Source organism: Merops nubicus, unplaced genomic scaffold, assembly GCF_000691845.1.
Source record: "Merops nubicus isolate BGI_N331 unplaced genomic scaffold, ASM69184v1 scaffold7461, whole genome shotgun sequence".
Taxonomy (NCBI): Eukaryota; Metazoa; Chordata; class Aves; order Coraciiformes; family Meropidae; genus Merops; species Merops nubicus.
The window spans coordinates 46,918-69,140 of NW_008590220.1; the positions used below are offsets into that span (position 1 = coordinate 46,918).

General features: G+C 39.0%; 1 protein-coding gene across 1 annotated transcript in view; it reads right to left on the minus strand.

Moving 5' to 3' along the window:
* LOC103782104 (short transient receptor potential channel 7) overlaps positions 1-21,193 on the minus strand; it is a gene marked incomplete at its 5' end in the record, with an annotated part of 47,586 nt that extends 26,393 nt beyond the window's left edge. Inside the window, 2 exons of the mRNA XM_008949847.1 lie at positions 5,506-5,670; positions 21,011-21,193. Coding sequence (XP_008948095.1) covers positions 5,506-5,670; positions 21,011-21,193 — 348 coding nt within the window. The remainder of the gene's footprint in view (positions 1-5,505; positions 5,671-21,010) is intronic.
* Between the last annotated feature and the right edge of the window lie 1,030 nt (positions 21,194-22,223).

Genomic DNA, 22,223 nt, shown 5'->3' on the forward strand with positions numbered 1-22,223 from the left:
CCTTTATACTGACATTTAATATCTAATTTTTCTGGCCATATGGTATGTGGAAAACTAACAGACAGCACATTTATATAAGAGATGTGTTTGTGTGTGTGTTATATTAATATACTCATGTGTACAATGATGGGCCCACTTCTCATTATTATATATTAGAAACATCTATTAATGCTGAAGTTTTGGTTCATTAAGAATGTGTAGGAAATAGCCTTCTGTATAAAGATTCTTTAGCAATGCCTTTAACATGCTTTGATATGACAGCCTCATAATTACTTTTTCTTATTTCTTTTTCTTCTCTGAGTTTTTAAAATGTCAAAGAAATCTTTCATGAAGTTGACAGAAGAGTAAATCCTATTGAAAAATTTGCATGATTCTAAATACCAAAACCACTTTCCAATAAACAAAATTATATATATAAAAAAATCTGCTCTATCCATGAGTCCTTATTAACATACCATTTTTTTTCTAAGGTCAGTAAGGATATGTTTAAGCAGGAAGATATTGCACTGAATAAAACCCCAATTTTCTTTAATCTTGTCTAGGAATATTATGGCAGTAATAAATGTAGGAGTAAACAAAGTGTGTTAAAACCAATCCCAACATTTATGATGGTGGTTCACTCCTCTGCTGTAAACTTTGGTGCAGTGTTAGTTCTCAACAGCTTTTTATGGTTGCTGTTGAGTAGATTTATGCTTTATAGCAGAACTTATATCCGATGGAGTGATGGAATATGTTTGAACAATGTCCTCTCCATCAATAATCTCAGATGTTTTCCTCATAAGACCTTTTTTTAAGAGCACTCCAATAGCAAGAGTCAAGTGGAACAACTATGGGCATAAGGGGCCTTACCAATCAAGTTTTAAGAAAGTACATTTGCAATTTGTGCAAGACTCATTTCTACCCTGAATTCACTAAAAGGGACAAAAACACTGTCTATTGAACCATGAATTCTCTGCAAATAATTAGACTTTCTCTGCTGTCTATAGAAACTTCTTAAAAAGAGACCTGGGATTAAAGTAGCACAGGCTTGGTTATCAGAGAAATAATGCCATGTGTTACAAAACCAAACAAATTCTGTGGTAATTTCACTTAGTTCTCTACTGCTTTAACAAAAGTCTGCATTAGTCAGTGTTAGATCAGCATTTCATCCCCTTTATTACTGCACAAAGTGTAAGATCTTTTTCTTGAGCTGATGCTTTTCATATCTTCTCAGAAATCTGATTTTTAGCTAAAAGCTAAAGGAGGTGGAAGTGTTGACTAGAATACTCTATAAAAAAAATCAATGAAGTGTCAATTCCTCCAGACATCCTAATGCTTTATGACAATAAATCTATTTTTCAAGCAACATGACACAGTTAAACTCAAGGTGTGTAACTACTTGGATGTATCAATTTCTCAATTACTTTTTAAAATCAAAATACCATCTTTCATCAACTGGGAGTGCAGGGAAGTGCCTGGCTGTCACTGTTAAGATGGAAACACTGGCAGTGTGTGAATACAAAGGTTCATTCTTAAGAGAACAGCTAATTTCATGACTTACTATCCTATCTGTGTCATAGGAGAACAAGAAGAATGAAGGAGAAAAATGAATGTGATATGAAAAGAAAGTTTTCCAGAGGAAAATTAACCCCTACTCCAAGAGACAGGAACAAATTAAGACAGAAACATCATAAAGAAAAAAGTCATTGCTGCTTTCAGTACTATGCTCATAGGAGAAGCATAAAGAACAGTGTTGTAGAAATTTCATGTAATTTAATTGAGGAGGAAAATTGCCAGAGTAAACAGGTACAGGTACAGCTTTGGGTGGAGTGAATCATTAAAGTTCCAGGGTTTAAACAATGCTGAGCCTGTTGCAGTGAACTAGAGTCCATGAATTTCCAGCATGGCTACATGAAAGCCAGAGAACAACCCAGTCAATAAGAACTATGTGTAGATAACCTGTTAGTGTTGCAATATTTGAGTGTGCACTTCAATCAACCAAAGAAACAAAATACTTGAAGTTTGGCAGACAGTCCAAACAGCCCAAACTCTTCTCATTCTATTCTTGTGCAGCAGACTGTGTAGTTTTTTCCACTCCTCTCTTATCTTCTCTTTTTATCACCAGTGAAATAAGTTTTGGACACCAAAGTATAAAGCAACAGTTCATTTCATAGTCATGGCCTCCATGAGGTGGATGAGTCAACACAGAGATTTCAGGATAGGATGGGCTTATGCTCTGCAAGTCTTGTGGATACTTTGTGCAACCAGAGGGGAATGAATGCCTGACACTAAAATTAATTTTAATAAACACAGGTCTATGCAACTGAAATCAAAAGAAGATATGAAACTACAGTTGTGTAGTCCAGTTAATATTATTTCTCAAATTTTTGAGGGTGGTATTTAGTATGGTATATGCCAACAGACCTTTATTAAAGAAAATCTTCTCTTAGGGGCTAAAGGCTTGAAAAAACTATTCCTTGCTAACATACATCAGTGAAGGAGTTATTTCTAGATATGAGTTACTCTATCACTAATATTACTCTAAATATTAATTTCTCTATGAATAAATGCTAAAAGAGTTGGAGTTTCTCAGCCTGGAGAAGAGAAAGCTCCAGGGACACTTTATTGTGGCCTTTCAATACTTAAAGGAAACCTATAAGAAAGATTGGGACAATCTTTTTAACAAGACCTTTTGCAACAGGACAAGGTGTGACGATTTTAAACTAAAATAGAGGAGATTCAGACTAGATTTAAGGAAGAAATTTTTTACACTGAGGGTAGCAAAACTCTGGCCCAGGTTGCCCAGAGAGGTGGTCTTTACCCCACCCCTGGAAACATTCCAGGTCAGGTTGGATAGTTTTCTGAGCAACCTGCTCTAGTTGCAGATGTTCCTGCTCCCTGCAGGAAGATGACCTGTAAATGTCCCTTCCAACCCAAAACATTCTATGATTCTATGTGAAACTGCAGAATTTGACCAATCCATCTTAAGAATGTGCTACACATCCTTAGGACAGCTTATAGGACAGTTCTTATAAGCAGTATTCAACATTACAGAGATTTTCTTCATTTTCCTCACTGTCTTCATCTGAAAATGAGTCCCTGAGTCATGCTTCATCATCCATGTGTTTTTCAAGACAGGCCTGATTTGATTTAGGTTAAATAACTTAGCTGATCATTACTATGAAAAAATTATTTCATTACCCAGTTGTGTAACATCAAAATTGTCTCCATGACTTAAAACCAAACAAAACACTTGTCAAATTGACCAGGACAAACCCAAGCTGCTCAGAGCATCACACACAAATCTTCTGGTAACATCATCATCCTTTCAGTAGATATGTTGCCTCTGTAGAGCTCTCTGCAGTAACAGTGAGAGGATAAAAGGCTCATGCACCAGCCCTCAGCCCCTGAACCTTTTTATGATGATTTTGGGTGAGGTACAAATTCATGAGGAAAAATGCATTCATTATTCAGTCATTTCTATCATAGGCCCTAATCAAAAATCAAGACTACATTGTTCTGAACAATGCAAACCCATGCAATAAAAGACAATTCCTGCAGAAGGAGCTTTCAATTTGACTTTATGAAGTTTACGTATGGTTTTTCAGTCTAAAGTGAAGTGAAAAGAAAGTGGCAGTGAAAAATGAGAATGCTTGAAAGGTTTAGTGTAATGAAGTCAGTTGATGAAAAGTCCCCTTCTGCATTTTTTAAATTTTTATACACCTACCTCAAGAAATTAAACCCAAATAACTTATTTCTTATTTCTGCTACCTAACTGATTTATCTTTAATTTTTTCTTCTCAGTGTTTATACTTTTTATTTAAATTCTCTGCTTATTTCTAGCCTAATTGTTCCCCACCTATTGCTGTATTCAGATGCAACCTCTGTAATTCTGAGAATACACCACAAATGTTGTTGTTGGCTGGTGTGCCAATTCCCAGGACATTCAACAGAGGTGAAGGAAATTAAACAGTTTCATAAAAAATCTGCTTGGCTGAGATGTGAGAGCATCAACATGGTAATTCCACACATGAACTCCCTCTATGACCTAACCAAAACCAAGTGCAGCATGACCTGGCTTTCACATGCACTTCTCTGTGTGAAACTCTGGAGTCCTGTCCAGTATTCATGAAAGCTGTGGGAGTTTGTGTTCATAAAAACCCTGAGAAAATGAAGTTACATTCTCAATTCCTCTAAGAGAAAGTACTTTTCTTGGAGTTACTTTGGAAGACACCAAACCTTAAACATGGTTTATTATCTCAGCTCACTGCTTTTAAAGGAAAGAGGAGAAGATGCTTTCAAGCCTGAATATATTACTAGTGCCAGGGGTCATTTTGATCAAATTTAAGTACCTCTGATAAGTCTCCTACTGAAGAACTCTGTGTTTTAATAGAAGATGTTGGTGGCTATTGCTGAGTGTGAAATGATCTTCTTTCCTGCCACTCCTCTGCCACCAACCTCTGTGGCAGAAGTAGTAGTGAAAAATTCCTCACTCAGCCACAGACCTATTTATCTCCACTCGTTTGAGCAGACTCTTTCAGGATGGAAACCTCACTACAGATTTCAGACCACAAACAACTCAAGCTTTTGCAGAAGTTATTGGTTGGCTCTGGTCCTTTGACCTCTAGGTCTCAGCAACACTCTCCTGCTCCATCTGATGCTATGAGACATAACACAGCTGTATTTAGGCACATGACAGTTTTCCAAGTTTCATTATCTCTTCCCTCAAAACCATATTGTGTTGTAAGATTACAGCAAGTCATCCCTGCAGCACTAAGCAGTCCCCTGGGGCTTGTCAGAGTATCAGGCACATGTACCATAATAATGCTCCACTAACTAAAAATACAAGATCAAAAAGAAGGAAAGGGAAGAAAGGAACTCTGAAGAAGGGAAGAACTTGCAACAAAAAGTACAGGAAAGGAATGAGAATTTAAACATCAGAGTTAACTAGAACATCAATAAAAATCTTCTCCTTTAATTATTACCTATTTTAGTGTTTGTTGGATTTTTTTTTTCTTTATCCTATATCCATGTTATCTCCTAACCATTTCTTGCTCCTGTTCTTCTCGTCACCCACTCTCTCACTTTTTTCCCCCATCTCCCTATTTTTACTTGTGAAGATGAACCTCAAACCATACCTAATAGTTCCATTTGTGTGTATCAAGCAACACTTCAAGAAATCTTCTTTAATTATTACCCATTTTGGTGTTTGTTGGAATTTTTTTTTTTCTTTATCCTATTCCCATGTTATCTCCTAACCATTTCTTGTTCCTATTCTTCTTGTCACCCACTCTCTCAATTTTTTCCCCCAGCTCCCCATTTTTGCTTGTGAAGATGAACCTCAAACCATACCTAATAGCTCCATTTATGTGTATCAAGCAACACTTCAAGCTTGCTCTCTACTGGGGCAGTCTTAGAAGATTCCATGAATTGCTTCCCAATGACATTAGAGAAAAATATGTGACTTCATTCCAGGCCCTGGATATAAAATGATCATAGAACCCATGCCCCTCAGTGAGTTTGTACCTTGCTGCAGGGAGCGATCCAGTAGGCTATGGCAAGGAAGGGCAGGCCAATGGAGACCCCAAAGACAGCCAAGAACTTCACAGCTATAGATTGCTGCCGTAAGCCTGAGAGGTTTTCATACCACATGGTGAGCAGCTGCTGCTGGCAGTTGGGGTGAGCAACGAACTGTAGGAGAAACAGAAACAGAAGTATCAACAGCATTGTCTGAAGAGGATGAGATTTCAGTGAATAACCTGCTGAGGACAAGACAGGGCACGTCTTTGTTGTCCAAAATAGTGTCACATACAGAAAACTGCAAACCAGGCATCCCAAATCCCCACACTTCTGCTTCTTGTCTTCTCTAGATAGTTTTGTTAGACAGCAGACTGCCTCAGCCAAAACCCAACATCCATCAGTGGCCAGTACTGACAAAATACCTCTGTGGGCAAGTTGCCTCCTGAGGTAAGACAGTCTACACTGAGAACCAGAAAAGGAGCAGAGAGGCACTTCGATGTCAAGCTGAAACAAAAAGCTGGTAAAGACATCTTTATCTAAAAGTTCAAGATGTTTGTTAAAGACATAGGCCACTGAAATAGTGGCTGACACAGCAGTAATATTACATTGCTCTGTTCACCCTGTACAGACCCCAAGTGAACCATTCTGCAGGTTATTCTCCTGTAAATGACAAGAGGCCTGGCTTGTATTTTGCTACTTTGAATGCTTTATCTCAGAGTACCTCTCAAAAAACAACAGCTCGTTCTTTACTGAACAGAAACAAAAGCCAAATTTAAAAGCAGAAGGAAAAGCTGTGGTGCTCTGGTACAGAAAGCACGTTCTGTATCCTGTAACAGAGACTCTTCTTCAGTTTATTGTTCAGAGAAAAAAGAAAAGGAGAGCAGCAGGCAACTGAAAAGGGCAAATTCTTAATGGCAAAATTACAGCAGCACTGGATCCCACAGAAGAGTTTTATAATAAAAGATTGAACTTCTTTATTTCATACCGTTCTTCAAGGTGATTGAATTTAGAATGTGACTGTCTTTAATCACAAAGGAAGGTAATTAAAAGGCAAAAGAACCAAAAGAAAAGATGGAAAATAAATATGTTGTCAATGTAGCTGATTGCATTAGCAGAACTGAGTGTTTCATTTATGAGTTTTGTGGCTGAATAAGTGTTCTTAAGAGGGAAACAAATGTAAAACCCTCCATTATTTCAGAAAGCAGAACTTGCTGGAGATGAGAGGGAGGATGAAGGGGTAGAGAGAGAAGGAGAGGAGGAAAGCAGAGACTACCATGGGGCTTCATGGGTGTTGTTGCCACTGCCTGGCATGGAGGTCATGGGTGGACCACGTCTGGCAACTACCCTCTTGTCCTGTTCTGAGCTGCAACCAGCAGAGGGGATTTCAGCTGTAGGCTGTGGTTTTATTGCATCTGAGAAGTAGAGAGAATTCTAACTGTGCTTTCATCTTCACTATCTATGAAACCATGATCAAACAGGGAATTTAATGGACTCTTTTCTAGATGTTTACATAATAACAAAACTGTTACTGGGAGTTTAAATGATCAGTTCATTGCTAGTGCAGAATGAAATACGGTTGCACAGTAATTAGGATTGTGGTGGAATGGTGCTCTTCTTTCTTTAACAGCACATTAGCAGCTACTTAAAATGTGCTTCTTCAGATGAATTAGGCTTTGGGGCCTGCGTTTCTTAAAAAGACAAAAAAAAAATTAAAACAAAACACCATAAAATGAGACTTTATCACTTCCACTGAATAAATAAATGAGAGTGAAGAAATTTCATAGGTGCTTTTAACCTCTTCTGTATTAAGTTTTTTTTCCTGGAAATATTAACATTTTACTATGCTTTCTTTTAAACTGTTTTCAAAAGAAGGAAGCTTTCAAAAACCATAATCTATTAATCATCATTCCTAATCCTTCTGAGCATTTGAAGTTTGAGGTTAAGGTGATGACAGCAGCACCACAAGGAAGCATTTCCTGATGCCCCATGTTTATGTTTGGGCCAATGCTGCTGGGGCTTATTAACTTTCTGGCAAATGGGCAGAAAGATGAAGTGGAAGGAAGCTAGACAGAGAATTGATTCTCTTTGTAAATTCTATTTTCAGATATGATGAATCCAACAGCAATTGTAGCAACTCGTGGGAAGGCAAATTACACTGGTAGATGTGCAGCCTTCTGAGATGAAGGTCCAAAGCAACAGCTCTTGTAATTGTTCATTGCATTATAAGAATTGATTCAGACAAAGAAATTCCGTTGTCCTTGGCAATGAGGCAGTCAAAGACTTTGGCTGGTTGGCATTTCAAAGGATTCATCAGACATTTTAATCTGTTCATTTTTCCACTCTGTCTGAGAACGGCTACAGTGAAAATACAAATATAGGAAAATTGAGAAGGAATTGCCATAAAACCCAGTTCATTGGAACAATTTATTTTGTACAAGGCAATAAAGATTGGCAGCGTGTCATAGAGGCTTGATGGTGTTCATCTTATTCTGATTATTACGAAAATGAGGGGAAAATGAGATGAGGATTAGAAAGATAAGAGCAATAGTGAGGTTTGATCTCTTATTTGCTTACAGTAAGCCATACAGTTTTTCATTATGTTTGTTCTCTCAGATATTAATGAAATACACAGTGACCCTTGGACAACACCCAGCCTCACTCTGTCAAAATTTCAGAAGCTGAGCTGAAATCTCATCAGAGATGTTACAAAGCCACTTAACTGTCTCTCCTCTCTGGGAATGGGCACAGGCACCAAGTTAAAGATTACACTCATGCTTTGTTTGGTGTCATAGACACAGGAAAGAACAGAGCTTGAGACAAAAGCTTCAAAGCAGAATGCTGCAAAGTGTAATGAAAAATGGTCCTATAGTATATTGAATTTCAGAGGCTGAAATGCTGCAATGCTTTTTCAAAGTTCCCATTAAATGTTTTTTTCCCTTTCCTCAGTACTGCAAAGTTTAGGCTTCCAAAGACAAACTGTGGCTGCTCCTCTGCTGCATCCCAGAAGAAGAGAGCATCCCAGAGAGGATTCCAAACAAACCAGTGTGGCCAGGGCTGTGCAGAAGGGAAAGACAGCACTGATTGAAATAGAAGCACTGGCAGTGAAGGGGGTTACGTGGGTCCAAAAAGAGTCACTTAAAAACATTAAGTGCTTTATCTCATGGGCAGAGTGAGACCCCTCCAAGCTGGTAAAGGTAAAACAACAGGATCCAGGAGCTCAAGTAAAATGTTTTACAATGCTTCTGAATTGAGAAACCACAGTGGGAGCTTTTCTGGTCACCCTCCAAGCTGATAAAGGTAAAACATCAGGATCCAGGAGCTCAAGTGAAATGTTTTCTAATGCTTCTGAATTCAGAAACCACAGTGGGAGCTTTTCTGGTCCCCTGGCATAGGCATCTCATTAAATGGCAGTGGTTTTTCCTCATACCATGCATACCATTTAGGAAGAAAAATGTATTGTCCTCCAGTTACATCCTATCATCGACATAATTTTACATACATACTTTTCCATAGAAAAATCCTATCAGTTACACACTTTTTTAACTTAAAAAGGTTAAATAAAATAAAATCACACATCAATATGAAGATCCAGCTCAGACAATGAAGCTGTCAAAGTGACATCTTTGAGAGCTGCTGAAAGACACAGGGAAGGATTGACACCTCCGAAAGCCACTGTGCTTTGGAGGATTAAATGAATGAGATGAGTATTTGTCTAGACTATGGAAAAAAAAAATCTCTCCAAGCCTTCAGCTGGAATTGAAAAGGGCCAAAGAAACAGTTTTACACAGAAATAAAAAGAATGTTTTGGAGACCACTGTGGCTACCACATGGAAAGATAATTTTTCCACGTATCTAATTTGATGTATGACAAGTCTTTCTCATGGCTTGTCATGCACATGCTTTGTGGGAGAGCACTTCACAGATCCCATCACAGTGAGAGTTTTGCCTCAGCAAACTTGTTAAAAAATGCAGGAGTTCCACTACACAGACAATAAAGTACCTTTATATCTCTATGACTCTATAGGAAGATACTTCTGATAAAAAATGCTGTAACAGAGAGACTTTCATGTTTTATTTTCTATTAAATTAGACAGAGAAAGAGCCTGTGATGAAGCTCCCTGATCACTGCTGCTCTTTAGTATCAGCACTGCAGCTGCTGAAGCTGTCAGGGGTTAGACACTCTTTAAACACTTTGCCCCAAATACCCCATGGCCCCTTCCTGAAGGGCATCTCTCCTATCCTGTGGTACATAACAGATAAGCTACAGCCAGGTGACAAAACTCCAGAAAATTCCTGAGAGTGTCAGACAATGCTCATACACCCAACAGAAAAAATAAAAAGAAAAAGGAAAAGGAAAATCTATCTTGGACAGAAAAATGCTGTTAGTAGCAATAAGGAAACATGGCAAGACAGTTCAAAGGCAAATGTCAACCTCAGATGATTGGAATTAATCATGCAGAAAAAAAAACCACAGTATCTCTATTTTATTACTGAAATAATTGTAATTCCTTTATGAGTACAGAAATCTACCACTGAGGCAAAAGAATTAACCACTCAGACAGGATCATCTTGCTTTGTTAAAGCACCCTGTGCTAAGCAGCCAGGGGCTGAGGTAGGAAGGGAAAACTCATCAGTGAACCAGTGAAAACATTAAAAAAACCTGCCTGTCAAAACTAACAGCGCAAACTTGTGACTTTAACGTCCTGCTCTCACAGAGGTGGTCCTGCTGTGTCCTCTCCAGCTTTCCTCTTCACTGTGAGCCTCAGAACAAATGCTGGCAAACCTCAGCAAACAAAAGCTGCAATCCGGGTGAGCAATGGTGTGTTTAATCAGTGAGTGAGAGCTAGAGAAGGAGCTGCATAAATAGACTTGCAGGAGAACATTGGTTATGTCAAGAGACACTGGCAGGGGCATTTTTCTTCCTATCATGTAGCTGCACTCCTGTCCTTCGAACAACCTTTCTGGGTTCATTATTAAACACTTGGCTTTTGATGTAGCTCATTGCTTCTGCAAGCCTACATTGATTACCAAATTTTAGGCTGCAGCACCTGCTCACAGGAACCCCTGGTTGGGTGGGTGACGCTTCAAATGCCAGGGATCCTAGTGAAAATGCCAGAACCATTTTGATGACTTGTCTGAGTCAATCATCACCCTGTATGTCTGAATTACAAGGGAAAAGGAGGGGAGCATCAAGTGGATTGTGTATGTGGCTTTTCCCATTCTGCTGGGGATGTCACCATGGAGTAGAGGAGCAGGGCTCCTGGAGGGATCCACACGTTGGAGAAACCAGGTGGGATCTGAAGCACACACGTTGTGTGCTCTGAAAAGATGAACATATCTAAGTTGTATTGAGAAGACTTCATGACACACCTCACAGACAAACCCAGCCTGAGCTGAGCTTGCTCTGCTGGTGTTCCCAGCAGGACCAAAGCCAGTCCTGCTCTGGGAGGCAAGGTGGTGTTTGCTCAGCAGAGGTGCTGTGCTTGAGCAAATCCAGAGGCAGGGAGGGATGGAAAGCTGGGCACAGAGGCTCCATTTCTGTGTAGGCAAGATAAGAAGTCATCCTTTTTCAGTGGGTTGCAGAAGATGCTGTGGGAGTATCAGCAAACATTGGCAGGGATTGAAGAAACTCAGGGAAAGATCAAGTAAGGAGATTACTTCTCCTCCCTCCAAGAGTAAAACCCACACTGCCATTTCACCCCAGGGGATCAGATGAATTAAAGGGTAAATGTGCCCACATGAATGTGACACACACACAAAAAGCAACAATATATTAAAACAAAACCTGATTTCTTTGCTTTTATGTCACTTTTCACTTTTGAAGATTCCTTTGGTATTTTAAACACTTTTAAGAATCAAAGCCTAAGAAAAGATTCTGGATATATACTGGCTAAAATACTTTTCTTGAAGTGAAACATAGGGGGTTTTTTGGTAAAAAAAAAGAAAAAAAATCAGAACACATTGGAACAATTTTTTGATCCAGTGAAAGACCCATCTACTTACAGAATTGTCTCACCTGATGCAGAGCAGAAGACAGTGGAGCTCAGTGGAAACCACTGAAGCTTGCTAAGAAATCACAGTACAGGAAAAACCCAACATGTGCATATGCTTTTTCTTATCTTCACCTTGTACTCTGCTCTGTGAACCTCCCAGTGAACAAAGAGCCCTTTGTTTTGAAGAAATTATTCTGAGACACCTTAGCAGAAGCAGATGGGGTAGAATATATTTCATGATCCAGGATATGGAAAAAAAACTGCCTTTAGCAAGTGCTCGTGCTATTAAACTATGACAAATGAGGTTGTCAGAGGGTAAATACAGCACAACTTGCTGTTGTGCCTGATATGAGGTGCAAGTAAAACTGCAGAAAGTCTAAGAAAGAAATAGAAAACTGCTTGCCCTGTTATTTATGAACTGAGTGTAATAAGTAAAGTTCCAATCCAAACACCCATGCTGTGAGACCGTGACCTTTACACAAAAGAGACCTACTCTAATTATAGTTCAATTCTATCCACAGCCACAGGCCCAGATTTTAAAACATTTTGTACTGGAGGGACCTTACGTGGGAGAGTAAATCAGCAGGTCCAAATTCCTTCATCCAGGTACAAAAAAAAAAAGAATTTAATGGAACTTGGATGAAAGAAAATCCAACAGTTGCTGCAGACACACACAGAGACCACGAAGCAAGGAAACGTCCCTGGCTGGAGGATTTCTGCAGCTTTCCTTCTGTCCCTGGGGTTCGTTTGGCTGTCTAATGGCATCACAAATATTCATGAGGTTCCTGCTTTATGACAGTCTCCATGAATATTCAGACCTGATATCTAGAGTCTGACTTCAGCATTTATAAACCTGGTAGTAAAGGGAAAAGGTTTGTAGGCAGAGCCCAGAGGAGCTGGAATTATTAGGGGGAAAAAAAAAAAAACCAACAAAAATTGTGCAGCCTCAATCTCTGAGTCACTTTTTAGGTATAAAACATACAAGTATTTATTATGGTTTTAGTAATAAATTACAGCTTTCATAAAACCTTTCACATGCACCCTTCTGAAACAAATTATCTTTCTTATTAGAGGGTTTTGGCAGTGTGGAAATGCCTGCATCAAATCCCAAGAAACTCATATATTCCCCAGTTTTATGAAGATCCAGTATCTGGATCCTCTTGTTGGTTGGCCTGAGGTATCCTATCCAAAATTCTGATTTTGAGCTCTTAAAACATATTTACATAGCTACAGCTTACAGCACCTTCCTGTGAGTCAGTCTGCTCTATAAAAGCAAGTGTGTTGTTTGGGGTAGATCTTCAGCTCTCTGCTAAATCAGTGCATTAACAGGGATCAGGATCTCCCTTTGCAAAGGTGACAAGAAGACAGAACCAAGGCAGTGAAAGTCATGCCAGCATCTCAGTGCTGATGGAATTGTCCCCAACCACCCACGTGGGGCAGCTCTCGAAAGGAGACAGTGTGGTCCCCTCAGAATGAGCAACGTGGATGGAAACAAGATTTGACCAGGCACCAGATTGTTAAACAGGCACAAAATAAAACCCAATAAAAACAAATTAGTCTAATAGAAAACAAGAATAATGGAGCAAATAAAACTGCCAGGACCATTTCAAATGCAATTCACCCATTGACAGAAATGTTCTCCAGTGCTGAGTGAAAACATAAAATTAATAATCCTCTTAGTAGGGAAAATGGAAGGGGATTTTTTTTTGGTCATTCTGTTACATTTTCAATTCGTGTGATCTGAAATGAAGTCTGAGGTGCATATTTGAGTTGTATAACAAGAAAATGTGGAATTTAAACGAATTCTTTAATTGGTTTGGTTTAAACCTTGTTCTGCTTAAAGTTTCTTTATAATTTCACTTCCCCAAGACAAGGATAGAGGCTCTTTTTTTTTTGTGCTGAGCATTCTTCTATAGGGTAGTGAATAAGGTAGTTGACTTGAGAAAACTTCAGGTTCCTATTCTTGTGGGCTGCATGTTTTCTGAAGACATTTATTGCTAATGTTTGGTTTTGGCTCTTTTTACATGTATGAAGAAATCTTAGCAGGTTTTTCATGTCTGTCCAGAATCAAAATCATTTGGGAATTCTTATTTAATTATTCATTTGAAAACATGTCACAGTAAAAATCTTCCAACAACATCCCTTTGGTATCAAAAAAAAAAAATCCAAAACCCAACAAAACAAGAATCCAACTGCAGTGGTTGCAGGAGGAGAAATTTTAAATGCTATACTGATTCTCCTGGAGGAGGAAGAGGCTAAAGCATTTTCCCTTGGTGATGTGATGAGGATGGGCTGGGTTGGTGCTCAAGCTCAGGTGTCTCCAGTGTTGGTGGCTTTGCTCCCAGCAGAGCTGATGGAGAGGAAGACTCATTCATAGGATGACACTCCTCTCACCATGATGTATAGAGTTCCCAAAATGAACTGAATTGTAGATTGTCTACAAGTGTGGGAGAAGAATCTCAGGCAGGAGAGCCACACCCTGGGTCAGACATCCAAATTTGAACATCACTTGGGAAAATACTGAGTCTTACAATTTTTTGTGAAGGGTTGTAGTCTTCCCCATCTGACTTTCCATCCAAAATGTACATTATCAGGTCTACTGCTTATGGTGAGATAGATTAAGCCAAAATTGGGGGCAACTAAGGTCAAGTTTAGAGCAGATCATATTAATTGCTCTTTTCTAAGAGAAGTTTTTAATTAATAAAGGTAATTTATGCCCTTTCATCTGTGATGGACACCCATGCAATGGATTTGATGTGTTCCTGTGCTCTCTTGTCAAAATCTTGATGGACATGTAAGACCCTGTGGCATTTAGCAAATGAAAATAATTAAGTCTGCATATTACAGTAAATTTGGAGTATTGCAAACACCACTCAGGATGGAGAAATGATTCATTCAAGCCTTGAGAGCATGAATGTATGGGCAGGAAATAACAAAATGAATTTCATCTTGGAAAAGAAACTAAAACATCTGGGCAAAAGGAAATCATCAGAACCACAGATTTTAGTGAGAGGAAGGAACCTTGCTAATGAAATACTCAGAGATATAGAAACACTTTCTGTGAGGAAGGGAAGTAACTCCTTTCTTTTCCAATCTCTGACAAAATGTCTGTAGTATGCAATTAAAAACGTAGAAAGAAAAATTACATGGATAAGCTTAAGTGTCCAGAGTGACCACAGTGTTTCTACTGCTCACATAGATGTTAAATACATTTGTACAGCATGAGCTAGAAACAAGAGACACTTTTCTGCCCACCAGCACAGCCCAAGCCATTAATGACTCCCCAGGACCTCAGCTAAATATTCCTGAAACTAAAGAGTGGAAAAAAAAATTCACAAGGGATTATATAAACAGATACAAAAAGCCAACCTCCTGAAAGTTGAATTCATTTTTTTCTTGAATTTTCCTCCTTGAGGCTTCATATTTAGATGGTTAAACATAACCCTGCCCTGCTTCAAGCCCTATCTGTGCATGTTGTAACCACTGGGGTACAGAAAGATCAATGTTCATCTCATGGGAAACTTCTAAGCTTAATTTTGTTCCAAAGAAGGACAAAGAGCCGCAGGAGAGGTTTTCTGTGACCTTCACAGCTCTGAAAGGCTGTGGAGCTGAAACATGTCATTTGGGTTACCAAGATGTAGCTCTCTGTTTGCATCAAGGCTAATGCCCAGGCTGGGGATGAGGTGGTGGGTGGTGTGCCCTCTCTGCCCTTCCCCTCCAGCAGTCCCTCCCCTGGGCATGGCACTGCAGGAATTTGCAGGATAACTGTAAATTGAGAGCACACAGAGCTCAGAGAGACATCACTATCCACCATGGCACAGATGTATATACTCCTTGCTCTCCAAAAGGAGGAGTTTCAGAACTTCTTGTCACCCCTGGGCTCCTCCTGCCCTCCGTTCTCCAGCTTATTGTGTTAGTCTTGCAAACACCAAGTTTTTCCACTTAACCTTCCCAAGGATGTGGTAGCTGAGCTCTGCCCCAGTCTGTGCTTGGGGCAGTGTCTGTTATTGCAGATTTGGGGGGAGCAGAGCTGTCTTCTTAGAGGGAAGAGGGCTGGTTCTTTTGCCCATTCATAGAATGGTTTGGGTTGGAAGGGACCTTAAAGTTCATCTAGTTCCAATCCTCCTGCCACAGGCAGGGACACCTCCCACTAGACTTGGTTGCTCAAAGCTCTATCCAACTTGGCCTTGAAAAATACCAAGGAGGGGGCAGGGTCTAACTTTCTCTAGCTCCTGTGTGGGGTGGAAATGCTACTGGTTGGATGCCATCCAATGGTAACCTTGGAAGGCATTTTGTGCACAAGATCTTGTGGAGGGTAAAACCTCATCCTCTGAGCAAATATATGTGAAACACAGGTTGTTGCAGCAGTTGATGGGAGCTGGGACTTCTCATGCCCTTGAGTATCTGAGTCGCATGACCAATGCAGTGAAAAATTGTAATCTAATACAGCCATAAGTATTAAGCCATAAGGCTGTTTGGAGCATCCTCCATATGTTAATTATTAATAATACAGTTATGAGAAAAGTTCCTGTTCTCTATTAAATAGGATTTACACAGCCATCTGGTGTTCTGTTTAATTCTCATTTATTTATTTATTTTAGACCCAAATTTGTGTGTCTTACTGTTAATTAGATTAAAACTCGTGAAAGAGAAAGGTGCTCTGGCTTTGTGATGGCGATGGGCTGCTGAGGAAACAGAGGTGGGCATTCAGCATTTGCAATTAAAAGAATACAGCAGCAATAATTCTGACACTGGGAATGGAGGAGAATGAATGTCACCTCCTATAGAGAAGCAACAGATTTAGACCTAAAGGTAAATGTCAACATATAAACCCCCTGCCAACATTAAAGGATGACAAGAAAGGAGCATAGCAGTACAGACAAAAATGAGAACAGAAAATATGAGGGGGTCTGTAAAGCTGATATACACCAGTAAGATGTTTTTGTTGTATTACATCACAAATTTCATCAAAAATGGCATTTTCACAATATTGGCTGTCCAAGGGAAGAGTCCAAGACAACTGTTCCTTGTTACAGCATCAACAAGATGCTCTGTAGCTCTTCCTCCCCTTGACTTTTCTCCTCCCTTTGCCTGAAGCCTTGCACTGCTGGAGGACACATAAATCAGTTCTTGACTGCAGTATGCAAGTGTGAAGCTTAGCTAAATAATATCAGGGGAGACAGTAGTAAATCTGCAACACAACTCTAACGTGGACTAAAAGCCCCTTTCTTGGAAAGAATCCAAGACTCAGCAAATGTTCAAATGTTTGCAAATTGTTTGTTTTGCTCTTGATAAACCGTTCCCCTTGTAATTGTTTCTGAGGAATCATGAATCGTTAAGACAGTTAATTTGAAGGGAGAAATGACTCTGGAGAACTTGAACAGAGGACATTGAGTCCAGTTTTCCAAGAAACCTGGGGTACAGAGTGATTATTTAGTTCTTTCAGAAGGGGCAGAGAATTAAAGCCATACAGCATTTTTAAAGACCACTTTGTAAAATACTATAATTTTAGCTTTCTCCTTGCTGGGAAACAAGTACCAGCAGAGTTTCTTAATTCTTCAATGACCTTCTGTATAAAGCCCTTCAATTATATTAGAGCCTTAAACTTCCTTTCTTTCCAGGATCTCATACGTGCTAGTAGCACGTTTTGCAGAAAAGAAGGAAGAAAGAAAAAGACAGACAGGTGAGGCCAGGAACTTTTAATGCTTTCTTGAATGACTTTCAAAGATTAATCTCAAATTTTGTAAATTAGGAAAAACAGATAATGATCAATGCAAACTGCATCCTTTCAACTGAATGGAAATCTGTGTTATTTTGGAGTAGCAAAAATAGCAATGTAACAAGGAACTCTAATGGGAAACACAAAGGAAAAAGTGCCCAGCAAGATGATTTAGGGCCTGGACAAAAACCTGTTGTAAGTACCAGCTGCAGGTTTACTAAGTGGAGGAGGTAAGAAGGCTTCAGTCCTCTTTTTAGCCCTGATATGAGTGTAAGATTTTCCTGCACTGATAGGGTGTGATAATGAACAGGTCAATGAACATTCAGCAAAAGTGTCGGTTGCCTCCAGACTTGGGGATTTTCAGGCAGGGATTTGTCCTTCAGAAATAAAGATAGAAGAATCAGAGTGGTTTGGGCTAAAAGCAACCACAGGGTTGATGCCTGAACTCCCTGATGTGCAGGCATGACATGCTCTGTACAGGCAAGGGAAAATAAACTCCATAAAATGCAAGGTGATGGCTCTCAGTGTCAAAACTCAGATGCAATTGCTCTCCTGCCTGAGGATGGAAGCCCTTGATATCTTTCCCAGACTTTGGAAACAAAAAAATGTGATAAAATATGGACTGCATCAGCAGCTGTAAAAGTAAAATCATGGATATTAGATAATAATTTTCAATATAAATTGTCCTCTGTACATTTTCATCAAAGAAAGCCTACAGCAGGTACTTGAAGTACTAATATGGAAATATGAATTAAGAATCTAATAGTAGAAATAGATTATTTAAAAAAAACCCAAACAAATATTTCTTAAAATTTTAGATGCAAATGTAAAAATTTAGTCTGGATAGCAGCTTAATGAAAAATCCCCATATCAACTAGAATCTCTTTAGTTTTGTTTTCTTAGACCACTTTGAAGTCCCTCAAATTGTCTTGTGTAAGATTCTTTTGCCTGTGCAAGGGAAAGAAAGAATATAAAATAATCCAGGAGCTCTCTGCTTGTTTAAGTAAGAACATCTTTGTTTTTCTGGCTCATCTGGAGCTTGCTGAGCTGAAGAATGCAAAACTGCCCATCTGAATGTTGGTGCTAATGGTAGAGGTTGAGAGCAGGGGTAGTGAGGTCAGCTCTAGTCCCTTCATTAGCCAAGCTTCCAAGATGAAAAATATGGTAAACACAAGTGGCAACAATGGGAAAAACCAACAGCCACCCGTGTGTCTGGACTTGTCCTGGGCAGGCAGCACTCTCAGACCAAGTGATGGGCTGTGGGTGGGATGTCACCTGGTGTGCCTGCCCCCCTCTGCCTTTCACACTTGGAGGACCACACGTGATCTTGGTTATGCCTGTGGGTCTCTGCATTATCTTTGAGAAAAAAATCACTTGAAATTTACAGAATCTGTCCAAGAACTGATTTATCAAATATGTATAATAATCCACCTGCCATCTCGCCCCCTTCTATTACAGGATTTTCTTAAATTGAAAATAGTTTTCAAAGCACAGGGTTTGTATACATAAGCCTAAATATCTCTCAGCTGGATAAATGTTTGTACCTGAAATGTATTGCCTCTTAAGGAAATCATTACTGTGTTACCATAACACAATCTCCTTGTTCAGCAAGTGTGATAAATATCAGTCTGTTATTATAAGTCACTGCCAATAACCAAAGCCATTTATCTGAACGTGTCTCTGCCTCCCACAAATGGAACTATCTCACTTACAAGTTAGCAGTTAAATGCTCATTTTGCACATAGACACCTGCTGGAAAGAGTATTCTGAAAAATGGTACCCTGAGAGTCAACATGAGCTTGACAAATCTTTATGTTCACGTTCTGTAATTAGTTTAACCATTATCATCAGCAATCAACAAGGTGCTGTGATCCAGAAAGGATGCTCAGTCTTCCTGGGCATAGGAAGATATTTATACATAAAAAGATCAATTATACCTGACTCACCACAGATGCTTTAGGTCAGTATTCATGCTTTATGGAAAGGTGCACATATATATAAAGTAAAAAATGGAGGAAACGTTCCTCTGAAACAAACTAAGGCAGGATGAATGTGCTCAGAGCAGCACAGTAACTAATGACAATTCATCCCCAGCTAAAGTTCTTAGTATCTGAAGGATGACACAAATATTTAGAAAAATAAACAAGCAAAGTAGTGTAGAAGACTTCACACATTGAAAAGCCTTGAGTGTCTGGCCAACTGCATGACAATTCTCAGATCACAGGTCACTGAGGACTATTTCTTGATGAGGTGCTCTCAGGGAATTTTAGATGAGTTCATTTTCTGCAAGAGCACCAGAGCAATTTTGGCCTCCTGTTACTAAAGCAACAGCTTCAATAACTAAACTTGACCCAGCTTGTTAAAAGGCATCCAAGAATGAACTGAGGTGTTATGCTCAGTCTTGGTGATGGAACGATGCAGAGACACAACATCCTAGGAGGAAATATTTGGCTCCATGCTATGTGCTCCTGCATGAAAGCAATTCATTTCAAATAAGAGTTTTAAGATTCTCTTTAATTAATGTCTTTCATAACAGGAAAAGACCTTCTCTAGCCAGCACAGCAGCACAGTCAAGAGGCAAACTGGAGCAGGTGGTGGGTTTGGGAGGAGGAAAGAGAGAGCAGATGTTAGCTTGAAAATTTGGAATGCTTTTCAAGTCCCATAGCAGGAGCCCAGTTTCCATCAATGCATATTGTAGGAGCAATTAATTGGGACCACCCAGGCCTAGGATTTGCCAGAATCAAATTTTCCATTCACACAAAATACTTCTGTAAAGCTGAATGTTTGTTTAAAATACTCCTAAAAGTCATTCAGTGTCTGTGTTATTCCTTAAAATATACAATTTCCTTCTGTCTTGTAGATCTGGGGAAATGTGAAATCTTACAATATGGATCTGAAGCTGCAGGAGAGTAGAAGTTTGGAATCTATTACTTTTTATCAATATTTATCTACTTTCACATGCTTCCAAAGAAAAATCAAAATTCCAAGTTAATTAGAAATTGGATTTCGAGGGTTTGATTTAATTCTAAATAAATTTATAAAACTTCCTTTTTAAAAATCTGAAATCCATTTTCCATCACACTACAGTAAAGGGTCTTGACTGACAAAATTGCTACTTTATTGTATATATTCTTTCTGTAGCTTTATAGAAAAGGTAACATTTTGGATGGTTCCAAGTGGCTTTGGAGACTAATTAACATGAGAGATGGATCAAAGTGGTCAGGGATTGTTTGAGAGCAGACAGGTGAGACAGGAGACTTGGTCTGCTGCCTTCAATCAGGCTGCAAGGTCCAGCTATCTTCAAAATTGAAGTAGAATATGCAGTTTAAGGAAAGACAGATGGTTTGGGAATAGTGAGGATCTGGACTAAATGATCTGCTTTTATAATTTGTGGCCAAAGATGCCCCAGCACTTGTTAGGTTCATCCCTAACCTTCATGTAAATCACAATGAAGGAAGACCTTTAGTTTGGTAATGAGTTTTGGTCCCTGCTGAAGCCTTCAGAGGTTCAGAGTCATAAGAAGCACCATGCTCTATGGGCAGTCCCTTGGGCCATCTATACATCCATGTCCATCACTTTAAAATAAATCCCATACCTGCTGTAACTTGCCCTTTGCAAATTAACCTTCTCCATATTAAAGTATGTGATAAAATGCAAATCAAGCCATAAAATGTAAAATTCTAGGGATAGTCCTGGTCCCATTAAATCTATTCTTCATTCGTTACTTTTCAAGTGACATTAAAGCAGCTTAATTTAGGTGTAAAGACATTTTCACCAGGCACCTAAAGAAACAGCTTACCTTTTTGACCTCATATTTAATGGCAAGTTTAATCCTGCTCAGACTTGGCCGGTGGTGCTCGGGGCACAAATGTATGTTCACATCTCCATTCAGAATAGCCTCGACTTCTTCTGTGTCTCTGCACAGGTCCAGCACTCCCACCACAAAGTCCTTGCATTGCATAGATAGCTTCCTATAGTCATTCTGATGGAAAACAGAGGAAAAAATGAGCTGTTTGAAGGCATGCTTCAAGCGAGCAAACTAAAAAAGCAAGAGAGAGACATTGTGAGCAAGGTGACCTCTGCAAAACTGTTGACTGGAATAGTAAGAAAGCACTTGATGTCACCCAGGATGTAGTTGGCTTTCACAAGGCTACATTAACTCCTCCAGACTTAATTAGCAATTTTTCCATCAGCAACGTAGTTTACGTTACAATAGAGGATGTTTTACAGAACAATCAGTTTATAAGTTATTATAAATTATAATAAATTGCAAGTAATTTATAGAGAAATTTTGATTTTCAGCAATTGCTTGATCTTTCCTCTCTGTGTAGCATGTCTTCTAGGAATGTGAAAAGACAGTCAAACAAAACTCCTCCAAATGAGTTAGAATTCACAGCAAATTTTACAACTTACATTCCTTGCTAGTAATTCTTTAATAACATTCAAGGTGTTTCAGACTGGCACAACAAGCTGGAACACCACACACAGATGAGCTCAAATAAATTACATAGCTGCAATACCAATTTCAGTTCCAGATTTATTACCCAACGATTTGTTTAAACAGTCCTGAAAGAGCATCCAGAGGATGATTTTTGTCATAACACTTCTCGAGGAAATAGGACTTCAGAAACTCAACATGATTTCCTATGAAATAATTTCACCTTGCAAATCCAAATTACACTTATGGGAAAAGAGATAGTATGTAGCTGGCTTCACAGAAGGCTAGAAAAGCAATTTCACTGCCTTAAATTAAATTGTGATTGATTTCCACATGCTGACACTTAAAAACATGAGAAAAATGCCACCATCTGAGTAAATGCCATAAATTAGAACACAATTAAGGCTATCATTAATATCCTAACAAAATGGTAATACGAAAGATTCAATGCAACAAATGGAAGTAATAAGCATATGACAAGCTCTTACTGACCTGAGAGATCTTTTCAAATGAGGTTTGATGAGTTAATTAAATTCAGCAGCTTATCTAATTAAGCCAGCAGCCAAAAAAAAGA